This window comes from Hyla sarda, chromosome 10, assembly GCF_029499605.1.
Source record: "Hyla sarda isolate aHylSar1 chromosome 10, aHylSar1.hap1, whole genome shotgun sequence".
In the NCBI taxonomy this organism is placed as follows: Eukaryota; Metazoa; Chordata; class Amphibia; order Anura; family Hylidae; genus Hyla; species Hyla sarda.
In genome coordinates this window covers 132,665,785-132,678,348 of record NC_079198.1, presented here as the reverse complement: position 1 = coordinate 132,678,348, position 12,564 = coordinate 132,665,785, and the positions used below count along the sequence as shown (strand labels likewise).

Genomic DNA, 12,564 nt, shown 5'->3' with positions numbered 1-12,564 from the left:
GGAGAGAAGGTCCTAGAGAAAAAACCACAAGTGACAGCATGCCCGGAAGGATTTTTTTGTAGAAGAACAGCTCCAGCTCCTACTGAGGAGGCATCAACCTCCAATAGGAAGGGTTTGGAAGGGTCAGGTCTGGAGAGCACGGGAGCCGAAGAAAAGGCAGACTTGAGTCGTTTAAAGGAGTCTTCTGCTTGAGGAGGCCAGGACTTGGGATCAGCATTTTTCTTGGTTAAAGCCACGATAGGAGCCACAATGGTAGAAAAATGTGGAATAAATTGCCTGTAATAATTGGCGAACCCCAAAAAGCGTTGGATAGCACGGAGTCCGGAGGGGCGTGGCCAATTTAAGACGGCAGAGAGTTTGTCTGGATCCATCTGTAGTCCCTGGCCAGAGACCAAATATCCTAGAAAAGGAAGAGATTGGCATTCAAACAGACATTTCTCAATTTTGGCATAGAGTTGGTTGTCACGAAGTCTCTGAAGAACCATACGGACATGCTGGCGGTGTTCTTCTAGATTGGCAGAAAAAATTAGGATATCGTCCAGATATACCACAACACAGGAGTATAACAGATCACGAAAAATTTCATTGACAAAGTCTTGGAAGACGGCAGGGGCATTGCACAGTCCAAAGGGCATGACCAGATACTCAAAGTGTCCATCTCTGGTGTTAAATGCCGTTTTCCACTCGTCCCCCTCTCTGATGCGGATGAGGTTATAGGCGCCTCTTAAGTCCAATTTAGTGAAGATGTGGGCACCTTGGAGGCGATCAAAGAGTTCAGAGATGAGGGGTAAGGGGTAGCGGTTCTTAACCGTGATTTTATTAAGACCGCGGTAGTCAATGCAAGGACGTAGGGAGCCATCTTTTTTGGACACAAAGAAAAATCCGGCTCCGGCAGGAGAGGAGGATTTACGGATAAAGCCCTTTTTTAGATTCTCCTGGACGTATTCGGACATGGCAAGAGTCTCTGGGGCAGAGAGAGGATAAATTCTGCCCCGGGGTGGAGTAGTACCCGGGAGGAGGTCGATAGGGCAATCATAAGGCCTGTGAGGAGGTAGAGTCTCAGCTTGTTTTTTGCAGAAAACATCCGCGAAGTCCATATAGGCCTTAGGGAGACCGGTTACTGGAGGAACCACAGAGTTACGGCAAGGGTTACTGGGAACCGGTTTTAGACAGTTCTTGGAACAAGAGGACCCCCAACTCTTGATCTCCCCAGTGGACCAATCCAGGGTTGGGGAATGAAATTGAAGCCAGGGAAGTCCAAGGAGAATCTCCGAGGTGCAATTGGGGAGGACCAAAAGTTCAATCCTCTCATGATGAGATCCGATGCTCATAAGAAGGGGCTCCGTGCGGAAACGTATGGTACAGTCCAATCTTTCATTATTTACACAATTGATGTAGAGGGGTCTGGCGAGACTGGTCACTGGGATGTTGAACCTGTTGACGAGAGAGGCCAAAATAAAATTTCCTGCAGATCCAGAGTCCAAGAAGGCCACTGTAGAGAAGGAGAAGGCAGAGGCAGACATCCGCACAGGCACAGTAAGACGTGGAGAAGCAGAGTAGACATCAAGGACTGTCTCACCTTTGTGCGGAGTCAGCGTACGTCTTTCCAGGCGGGGAGGACGGATAGGACAATCCCTCAGGAAGTGTTCGGTACTAGCACAGTACAGGCAGAGGTTCTCCATACGGCGTCGTGTCCTCTCTTGAGGTGTCAGGCGAGACCGGTCGACCTGCATAGCCTCCACGGCGGGAGGCACAGGAACAGATTGCAGGGGACCAGAGGAGAGAGGAGCCGAGGAGACGAAACGCCTCGTGCGAACAGAGTCCATATCTTGGCGGAGTTCCTGACGCCTTTCAGAAAAACGCATGTCAATGCGAGTGGCTAGGTGAATAAGTTCATGTAGATTAGCAGGAATTTCTCGTGCGGCCAGAACATCTTTAATGTTGCTGGATAGGCCTTTTTTGAAGGTCGCGCAGAGGGCCTCATTATTCCAGGACAATTCTGAAGCAAGTGTACGGAATTGTACGGCATACTCGCCAACGGAAGAATTACCCTGGACCAGGTTCAACAGGGCAGTCTCAGCAGAAGAGGCTCGGGCAGGTTCCTCAAAGACACTTCGGATTTCCGAGAAGAAGGAGTGTACAGAGGCAGTGACGGGGTCATTGCGGTCCCAGAGCGGTGTGGCCCATGACAGGGCTTTTCCGGACAGAAGACTGACTACGAAAGCCACCTTAGACCTTTCAGTGGGAAACAGGTCCGACATCATCTCCAGATGCAGGGAACATTGGGAAAGAAAGCCACGGCAAAACTTAGAGTCCCCATCAAATTTATCCGGCAAGGATAAGCGTATCCCAGGAGCGGCCACTCGCTGCGGAGGAGGTGCAGGAGCTGGCGGAGGAGATGACTGCTGAAGCTGTGGTAGCAACTGTTGTAGCATAACGGTCAGTTGAGACAGCTGTTGGCCTTGTTGCGCTATCTGTTGTGACTGCTGGGCGACCACCGTGGTGAGGTCAGCGACAACTGGCAGAGGAACTTCAGCGGGATCCATGGCCGGATCTACTGTCACGATGCCGGCTGGCAGGTAGTGGACCCTCTGTGCCAGAGAGGGATTGGCGTGGACCGTGCTAGTGGACCGGTTCTAAGCCACTACTGGTTTTCACCAGAGCCCGCCGCAAAGCGGGATGGTCTTGCTGCGGCGGTAGTGACCAGGTCGTATCCACTAGCAACGGCTCACCTCTCTGGCTGCTGAAGATAGGCGCGGTACAAGGGAGTAGGCAGAAGCAAGGTCGGACGTAGCAGAAGGTCGGGGCAGGCAGCAAGGATCGTAGTCAGGGGCAACGGCAGAAGGTCTGGAAACACAGGCAAGGAACACACAAGGAACGCTTTCACTGGCACTAAGGCAACAAGATCCGGCAAGGGAGTGCAAGGGAAGTGAGGTAATATAGGGAAGTGCACAGGTGAAAACCCTAATTGGAACCACTGCGCCAATCAGCGGCGCAGTGGCCCTTTAAATCGCAGAGACCCGGCGCGCGCGCGCCCTAGGGAGCGGGGCCGCGCGCGCCGGGACAGAACAGACGGGGAGCGAGTCAGGTAGGGGAGCCGGGGTGCGCATCGCGAGCGGGCGCTACCCGCATCGCGAATCGCATCCCGGCTGGCAGCAGGATCGCAGCGCCCCGGGTCAGAGGACGTGACCGGAGCGCTGCAGCGGAGGGAGTGAAGCGAGCGCTCCGGGGAGGAGCGGGAACCCGGAGCGCTCGGCGTAACAGTGTGTCTGGGTCCTCTGTCTCACCTTCCTCATAACCCACTAGCTGCTCCTACTCCATCTTTCCTGTCATATGACTCGAAAAAACGCCCATTTTGCGAAACCTAAACTGTGCTCCACTGTGCCCCTTCCCCTCCTCCTCCTCCAGTTCAGCCCCCACAGGGCTCATATGGCCGTGAAATGTGGGCGCCACGTCTCCAGTGCCCTGACCAGCCATTTTTTCCAACACTTGTTGTAGGAAGTGAAGCAGTGGAATGACCTTGTTCATCCCGTAATCCTGTAAGGGCCTGAGCAAACTGCAGGTATCCTGTATGAGCTGCCACTGGTTCACATTGAAGTTAAACAGGGGAGTCCCCCTATCCGCTTGGATCATCAAGAAATTGGTGATGGCTTTTCTCTGTTCGATGTAGTTGATCCAACATATGGAGGGTGAAATACCAACGTGTGGCAATGTCGCAAATCAGACTATGTTGGAGGATAATGTTCTGATGCTGCAGCTCAAGGAGGGTGTGCTTTGCGGTGTATGAGTGACTGAAGTTCATGCAAATTTTCCTTCCCATTGTTAGGATGTCTTGCAGATGGGGGAATACTTGAGGAACCGCTTGACAACCAGATTGAATATGTGGGCCATGCAGGGCACATGGCTCAGCCTTCCTTGTCACAGCGCAGACAAGATGTTCTTCCTGTTGTCAGTCATCCTGGTTCACATTTCCAGTTTTCATGGAGTAAGCCATGATTCGATTTCTCAATTAATTACTTTTAGCAGTTTCTCCCTGTGTGACTTCGTTCGCCAAGGCAAACCATGGGAAGAACAATGTGACACCGCCGTTCCCTGCACACATGGTATGCTGAAGGGGCAATGAGACTTGTCTGTGCAGTGGAGGCTGAGGACACAGTGGAGGATGAGGACGCTGAGTCGCACACTGTCACAGGACCAACGGCCGAGAATGTGAAGAATGATGCGGCGTGACCTGTCCAAGTTTATGTTGGGGCTGTGCAGGAACCAAATTCACCCAGTGGGCTGTAAAGGACATATATTGCCCCTGACCATAGTTACAGCTCCAGACGTCAGTGATGCCGTGCACTTTGGTACACACCGACAGGCTCAAGGATCTGCCCACCTTCTCTTTCACAAAATTGTGCAGGGCTGGTACTGCCTTCTTCGCAAAGAAATGACGGCCTGGGACTCTCCACCTCAGCTCCGCACAAGCCATCAGTTCTCTGAAAGGTGCAGAGTCCACCACGTGAAAAGTGAGGGACTGCAGCACCAGCAACTTGGACAGAGGAAAATTCAGCATCTGCGCTGTTGGATGAGTGGGCTCATACCGTTGTCTCTTGGACATGGCTCCGCCGATGGATTGCTGGAGGAATGACTGACTGAGATGGTGGAGATGTGGACCTCCACATCGGAGCCAGAGTTTTCCCAGGACACTTTATGGTGGTAAAATATAGCTTTTATTAATTTAAACAGGCATAAAACAGATATAACGTCCACAAAGTTAATCAAGTACTACAAAGCACCGTACTTAGCCAAATAGATATTGGCCAAACACTGTGACCACAACTAACCTGACCCTGCTAGGCACCAGGCCCCCTGCCTATTACTGCAGGGAGGCTCTCCTTGCGATGGCCAGCCAGCAGCTGGAACCTCCTACCTTACCCTAATTAAGGAATAGGACAGGACGATATGTTGGTCAACAGTAGTGTATAGTTATTAGACCTCCAAACCACTAGTGAGGTATATAACTTGCAATTTTGCAAAGTTTGCATAATATGTAATATTTGCACACAGTTATACAATGCATAAATTCCAACGCATTTTGTTGTTGCCAAATACAAAGCGGCACAACTCTTCAGGGAGTAGTGCAGATGGAGTAGATGTTATGGGAAGATACCAACATCTAGATCCAACTTCTCACTTAGACAATATCAAGTTGATCATATGAAGGAGGTGTAGATATAAAAGCATGTGCTTGGGTCATAGAACGGTATGGAATGCCCGTTAAGAATAAATGACCTAGGAGTCGCATCCAGTTGTAGCCTGATCTCTAAAAGAGGGGATACAGTGTAGCTTGATGATGTAGCATACTATAACGCAAGCCGCCACCTTAGAAATAGGTAGATAGGGGATGTAATACTTTATAATACAGAGCCTGATGATTTCAGGTCCCCGTGCCGTGATGAGGCATCCCTTAATGTATTCCTTCTTGCTGTCAGATAAGGTGCGTGGCTAGAGGTAGCTGTTGTCACTGCTGTCACCGGTAGAGGTTAGAAGCGGTTAGATGCATGCGGGCGGTCCCAGGTACGAACGCCCGGACTTTCTCAAACTAACTACCTTCCTTATTAGTGCTTCTAGGCCGGATTTGTGCTTGTGCTGTTCTTGTGTGCAACACACAGCTCTCTGCCCCTCTCTATAATAGAACGCTGTAGACAGTGAATGGGAGGTGGATCGCTGCAGTAAGAATTCTTTCCTGTGAAAAACAAACTGCTCTCTGTCCAACAGAATGATGACTTGACTAGGAGGTAAATCACTGCTGGGAAAAGCTTTTCTGTGTAACACACAGCGCTGTCTGTCCCTATCTATCTCTCTGCAGTGTAAGGATGAAGTGACTGGCCGCAATATGGCTGCTGATTCTATAGGGTGGTGACATCACAGGGGTTACTGGCTGCTGATAGGCTGCATCCTGCAATCCTGCATGTGATTCAGGGTCATCCCACCTATCCTTGTTCCCGCCTTCACAAGATTCCTTGCCCCATGTCCTCACATGTGGATCCGCCATTTTAGATGCCCTGGAGCCTGGACCGCACTAAATGGAGTTTAATGAAGCAATTTACGCAACAGAATCGCAAAGATATTCGCATTCATTGCAAATCAAATTTTTCCTGAAATTCGTAACGAATTCGGGTTCATCAGACTAAATTCGCTCATCCCCAATTATCATTTGTCTACAACATCTCTCAGGGTTTAATATGTTAGATGTTCCAGTATGATATGTGTATATATATACAGTACAGACCAAAAGTTTGGACACACCTTCTCATTCAGAGTTTTCTTTATTTTCATAACTATGAAAATTGTAGATTCACACTGAAGGCATCAAAACTATGAATTAACACATGTGGAATTCTATACATAACAAAAAAGTGTGAAACAACTGAAAATATGTCACATTCTAGGTTCTTCAAAGTAGCCCCCTTTTCCTTTGATTTCTGCTTTGCAGACTCTTGGCATTCTCTTGATGAGCTTCAAGAGGCAGTCACCTTAAATGGTTTTCACTTCACAGGTGTAATTTTTCCGCCACAATGTCCCGTCACTATATAAAGTCCGTAATGAATTACAGGCATATACGGGTGCAAACGGGCAGTTACAAAATCCCAGAGGCTGCAATGCGATTTAGTCATGGCCGTCAGGGGTTTTCTAACGGCCGGGTTTCCCGAAATAGTGACGGAACTTGTGACAGAAGTTCCTAAACGGAACTATTTCATAGTGTGAAAGAGGCCCAAATCTACAATTTTCATAGTCATGAAAATAAAGAAAACTCTGAATGAGAAGGTGTGTCCAAACTTTTGGTCTGTATTGTATATGTAAATATATATATATATATATATATATATATATATATATATATATATATATGTGTGTGTGTGTGTGTGTGTGTGTGTGTGTGTGTGTATGTATATATTTATTTATTTATTATATTTTTATTTATTTTTATTTTGTTTTATTGCAGGTCACATGAAAGGAGATGTCCTGATTGACCTCAGCGCTGGTCCCATGGTCCATCATCTATATTCAGCCTGTGATTTTTTCAGACACATCATAGTCCTGAAGGTCACTGACAGATGTATCCTGGAGCTGAAGAGATGGCTGGACACACGGACAGGAGCATTCGATTGGGGACATGCAACAAAACTTCATGTAGAAAAAGAAAATAAAAGGTGAAGTATTTGGCTTAATATTAGTGGAAAACTTTTGGTCATGTTGCTACTGTACAAGAGATATGAAGGTAGATCCTAGAATTTTTTAACCCCTTAAGGACCAAGCCCATTTTCACCTTAAAGGGATATTCCGGCTTTAGATATTTTATCGCTTTCCAAAGGATACGCGATAAGATGTCTGATCGCAGGGGGCCCGCCGATGGGACCCCCCGTGATCTCCCTGCAACACCCACATTTTGTGTGCATCTGCCTCTCCAGGCTCGGACACCGGAAATTTCTGGACTGGAGACCTGACCTAACACCATGTCCCCTCGTGAAGTCACAACACGCCCCCTCCCTTCATGTCTATGGGAGGGGGGTAATTGCCGTTATGCCCCCTCCCATAGACATGAAGGGGGGTGCATGATGTGACATCACGAGAGGGGTGTGGCGTGGCGTTACGTTACATCTCCAGTCCTGAAAACTTCCAGTTTCCGAGCCTGGAAACGCAGCTATACCCCTTGTTGCATTCCGGGAGGGGTGTAGTTTCCAAATGTTCTTTTTTTTTTTTTTTTTGCTTGCTCTCACTCCTGAGCCCTGTTGTGCACCCGCAGAGCATTTTACATCCACATGTGGGGTATTTACGTACTCAAGAGAATTTTTTTTCCTTTAACCTCTTGTGAAAATGCTAAGTATGGGTTAACACCAGCATGTTAGGGTAGAAAAAAAAATTTTACATTTAAATGCTGGTGTAGACCCCAACTTTACCTTTTCATAAGGGGTAAAAGGAGAAAAATTCCCCAAAAATTTGTAACACAATTTCTCCCGGATAGGGAAATACCCCACATGTGGCCCTAAACTGTTGCCTTGAAATATGACAGGGCTCCAAAGTGAGAAAGTGCCATGCACATTTGTGGCCTAAATTAGGGGTTTGTATAGGGACGGACCCGGATACAGGCATTGTACTTGGCTCTGTCGCCAAAATAATCTACGGCAGTGTTTCACAAACAGGGTGCCTCCAGCTGTTGAAAAACTCCTAGCATGCTTGGACTGTCAGTGGCGGTCCGGCAATACAGGGAGTTGTTATTTTGCAACAGCTGGAGGCTCCATTTTGGAAACACTGCCGTACGAGACATTATTTATTTATTTTTATTGGGGGGGGGGGTTAACTGTGTAAGGGTGTGTATGTAATGTAGTGTTTTACTCTTTATTTTGTGTAGTGTAGTGTGGTGTTTTTAGGGTGCATTCACACAGGCATGGGTTTACAGAGAGTTTCCCGCTGGGAGTTTGAGCTGCAGCGAAAGATTTGCTGCTTCTCAAACTTGAGGCGGGAAACTCACTGTAAACCCCGCCCATGTGAATGTACCCAATTGACAAAGAATCATCACAAATCGCCAGTCTGAATTGACTGATGATTTGCGGTAATCGGCGACATGGGGTTAAGTCCCAGGACGCAAGGGCGTACCTGTACGTCGTTGGTCTCAGTCGGGTTAGAGGAAAACTGTCATCCTGTTCACCCACACTAAACCCAATACAACGGGTTACAGTGCGGGTGAACAGGAGACCAATGCGGGATCTCTGACTTATATATATATATATATATATATATATATATATATATATATATATATATATACCTTCTGTCGGGCACCCGGTTCCTCGGAAGATCCTCTTCTATCTTTGCTGAATTGCATGTTGGAGGCAGGCCTGCCGGTTGGATTTGAATATTCATGGCCGCTGGTCACTTGAGCTCTCAATAGGCACTTGACCAGCAACCATGAATATTTATATTCAGCCGGCGGGCCCACCTCTAGCGCGCAATTCAGGGAAGATAGGTGAGGATCTTCAGAGGGACCAGGCGTCGGGCTGCAAGTATGTACTGTATGTTAGTCAGAGACCCGCATCGCTCTCTTGTTAACCCGTACTATAACCCGATGTATTGGGTTTAGTGTGGGTGAACAGGATGACCGTATTTCCTTTAAGCTGTATAGCTTTTTGACACTTGATTGTAACATGTACCTGTCTGGGCTCCAGCACCGCCTCTGGCCCTTCCTTTGTGTAGTCCATGGTGTCTCTTGTCATCTTGATGATAGTCCTGCACTTTGCAGTGTCGCTTGTCACTCTATCTCACCTTATCAGGAGGTGGGAGCTCAGGGCAAATAAGCTGCGGTGCCAGTGCTCACACCTTCCGTTGGCAGTGCTCAGTTCTTTTTTTTTTCAAAGTCAAAGTTTATTCAAAAAGTATTTTCAAATTTTTCATACAACAAAAAGAATTGAAATAGAGGAGTCAAAGACTCACAAGTTGAATCAGCAGTAATAATCGAATAAAGCGACCAGTATAGTGGTAGCAATATCTCCACAACACATCATTCCTAAGTCAAAAGACACAAAACAGTAATAAATTGCAAGGCAGGACAAGTTAAACGAACAAATATTAATATAACATGGTGCAATATTGCTGGCCATACTGGAGCAAGTGATGAGGATCTCATCTAAGGAGGTGTCAAATAAGATATATTAATGACTGTTGAAAGAGCCTAAGCAGGTAACAGGTACACAACAATCAATGGCCAAAAGGTAAGGATAAGGAAGGAATATGGAGGAAGAGAGGAGGGAGAAAAGAGAAAGAGGAAGGAAGTGAAAGGGAGGAAGGATAGAGGGAGATAAGGAAAAGTAGAAGAAGAGTTGTAAGATAGAAATGGTAGCATCACAGAGATGTACAAAAAAGTACCTGCGAGTAGGACACATTCCGGACCTCCAGCAACATGCAGCCATATACAATGAGCCAGGGCAGTAGGAACTGAAGGGACGTAGGAGATTGATGTGAGGGGGGAGATGATGTGTAGAATCCAGTTTGCAGGAGGGGGTGTAGACAGAGTTCACTCAGTTAGATGTAAGCTAGTGAAGTCCGGGGAGGTCAGAAAGGAATTCCATAGATGTCATGTCATAGTGTAGTGTGAAATCTGATTGTGAGTGTCAGCCACCAGTTTTTCCATTCTATGAATATGGGACACTTCCTGAAGCCAGGATGGTATCTCGGGTGGAACTGTTGATTTCCACAATCTTGGGATGACCGTCCTTGCGGCCATCAGGAGATAGGAGAGGATGCGGGAAGTATCTGCAGATTCGAAGGGAGGGAGAATGGAAAGAAGAGTGACCTCAGGGGTAGGTGTGAGGTGGACAGAAGTGACGTGGTGTATGACGTCAAGGACCTTTGTCCAGAAGTTGGGCAGGGGTGGGCAGGTCAACCATACATGCAACATCATGCCTCTAGTCGAGTTACAGCGCAAGCAAGTGTCAGGGACTCCTGGGTAAAATGTCACTAGCATGGCAGGGACTCTGTACCACCTAGTCAGTATTTTATAGTCTCCTGAGCCTTGCAGGATATGAATGATCTGTGACATTTAATAAACGCTTTGCGCCAGTCCTCTTCCAAGGAAAGACAACCTTAATCCTTAAAGCCTTGAAAGGAAGGGGTTGGTCTGTTGTTATATTTAGTAGAAGAGCATATAGGATACTAACAGTACGTGTCACAGGACCAGAGGTGACACACAGCCTGTCGAACTGTGAAAGAGGGCGGTGGAGTTGCAGGACGTTCTTGTTTGTTTGGTAAAAGTATCTTAATTGGTCACATTGAAATAGGTGTGTGGGAGATGGGGAGGGATCAGGAACAAGATTGCTGAGTGGTTTGAGAGAAGAGTTGGAAATGTGACCCCCTCGTCCTTGCTGGTAGGTAAAAAGCAATCACTGGAGAGCGTTGGAGGAAAAGAAGGGTTTTCAGAGAGAGGAGTTAAGGGGCCTGCTGCTTAGTTCTATAAGATTTATACATAGTATACCAAAGTTACATAGTGTGGTTGAAAAAAGACAAATATCCATCATGTTCAACAGCCTTCAAGTTTTAATAAAAATTTTCCAATATTAACTACTGAGCTTTTATCCTGATATAACTGATGTAGACTGTCCATATGATTTGATCTCTTTTAGTGACCAGTTACAGGATAAAGAAGAGAAAGTGAGATCGGCCGTTCAACATGTGATGAAATGTGACCTTGAGAAGGAAAATATGATGGATCCGATAGTCTTACCACCAGCAGATTGTATCATCAGCGCAGGGCTCCTAGATAAGATCAGCAAAGACCAAGATGACTACAGGAGATATCTCAGGAAGTTCTCAGGGTTATTAAAACCTGGAGGACATCTCATATTACTTGGAGCTTTAGATATGACATATTTCACAGTCGGGAAAGACAAGTTCCATTTTCTTACATATGATGAGGATTTTGTCAGGAAAACTCTAGTTGGAGAAGGATTTGTTATAGATTACTGTAAGGTTAAGAAGAGTACGATTGTGAGTGACCTATTTGACTATAAGGCTCTCTTATTCATTGCAGCTCACAAGGAGAAGTAGATATTGAATATACACACATTATAAAATCACATGAAAAATACAGCCATAAAATGGGGTAATAAATGGCTATACTTTTCATGTAATATTGTACTTTATATATGTCTTCAGAATAGGAGGCATCAGTGCACACTGTTGTAATTCCAATGTAATTTTACGATGTGTGAACTCAGATGTAGACAATGTTTAGATTGTATTCAAGCCTAAGATTTCCCAATATATACTGCAGAATAAATACTCTGATATATATGAATAAAAAAGTTCTAATCTTTATATAATATAAAATGAATATATATTATAGTATTATACAGAATTTATATACCGAAGTATACCAAAGTAAATCAAACAGAGCTATTGTCAGTTTAAAATGCTTTAAAGATCTGCGTGCTCTTCTTCTGAACTTTATTTCAAACAGTTCAACCTTATATAACCTTTGTAATTAACGTAAGTTCCCTCCCTCACTAGTGGGATGTTCTTAGTCTAAGCATCATATGAGGTTTAGTCCTTTGTTAAATTTCAGGGGCCTTTAAGTCCTCTTACGCGCTAGCCAGCAATTTCCTATGTTCGATAGTGGGGGCGAGACGGGAGAGAGCAGATGGGGGAGGGTTGAGCAAGTAGCAGAGAAGCATGGAGTCCCCATCCCAAATGGGCATTTTAGATATATACAAGTATACCCATATACATCCATTACAATCCCCCCTAAAATGACCATTTCCTCTTTCCCTAATTTCCATCACCTAACTCATCTGCCCCAATGTGTTTTCTCAAACGTTTTGCTGTACTTTAGATGACCCATGACTTGTCCATGGACCCCCTTAGTCTCAGACTTTACACATATGGAGTCAGATGCTGTCCCTGTGGGTCACTGGCGTTATAGATGGCATTGAAGCTCTGTAATGGGGTATAGGCTTCATCTGTAATCTTGAAGTCCACATTTGTTATCACTGGTGTGGCATTCTCGACGGTCATCTCACAGTTCCA

General features: G+C 46.2%; 1 protein-coding gene across 2 annotated transcripts in view; it reads left to right on the top strand.

Moving 5' to 3' along the window:
* The window catches only part of LOC130294300 (nicotinamide N-methyltransferase-like), a 32,527-nt gene extending 20,941 nt beyond the window's left edge, over window positions 1-11,586 (top strand). The window contains exons 1-3 of one of the 2 annotated variants that reach the window (XM_056543914.1): window positions 5,740-5,783; window positions 6,992-7,199; window positions 11,163-11,586. In XM_056543914.1, the coding sequence (XP_056399889.1) occupies window positions 6,997-7,199; window positions 11,163-11,586 (627 nt within the window). In that variant the 5' untranslated portion in view covers window positions 5,740-5,783; window positions 6,992-6,996. Of the gene's footprint in view, window positions 1-5,739; window positions 5,784-6,991; window positions 7,200-11,162 lie in introns of those variants that run through there. The other variant, XM_056543913.1, reaches the window with a different exon arrangement.
* Window positions 11,587-12,564: the final 978 nt, after the last annotated feature.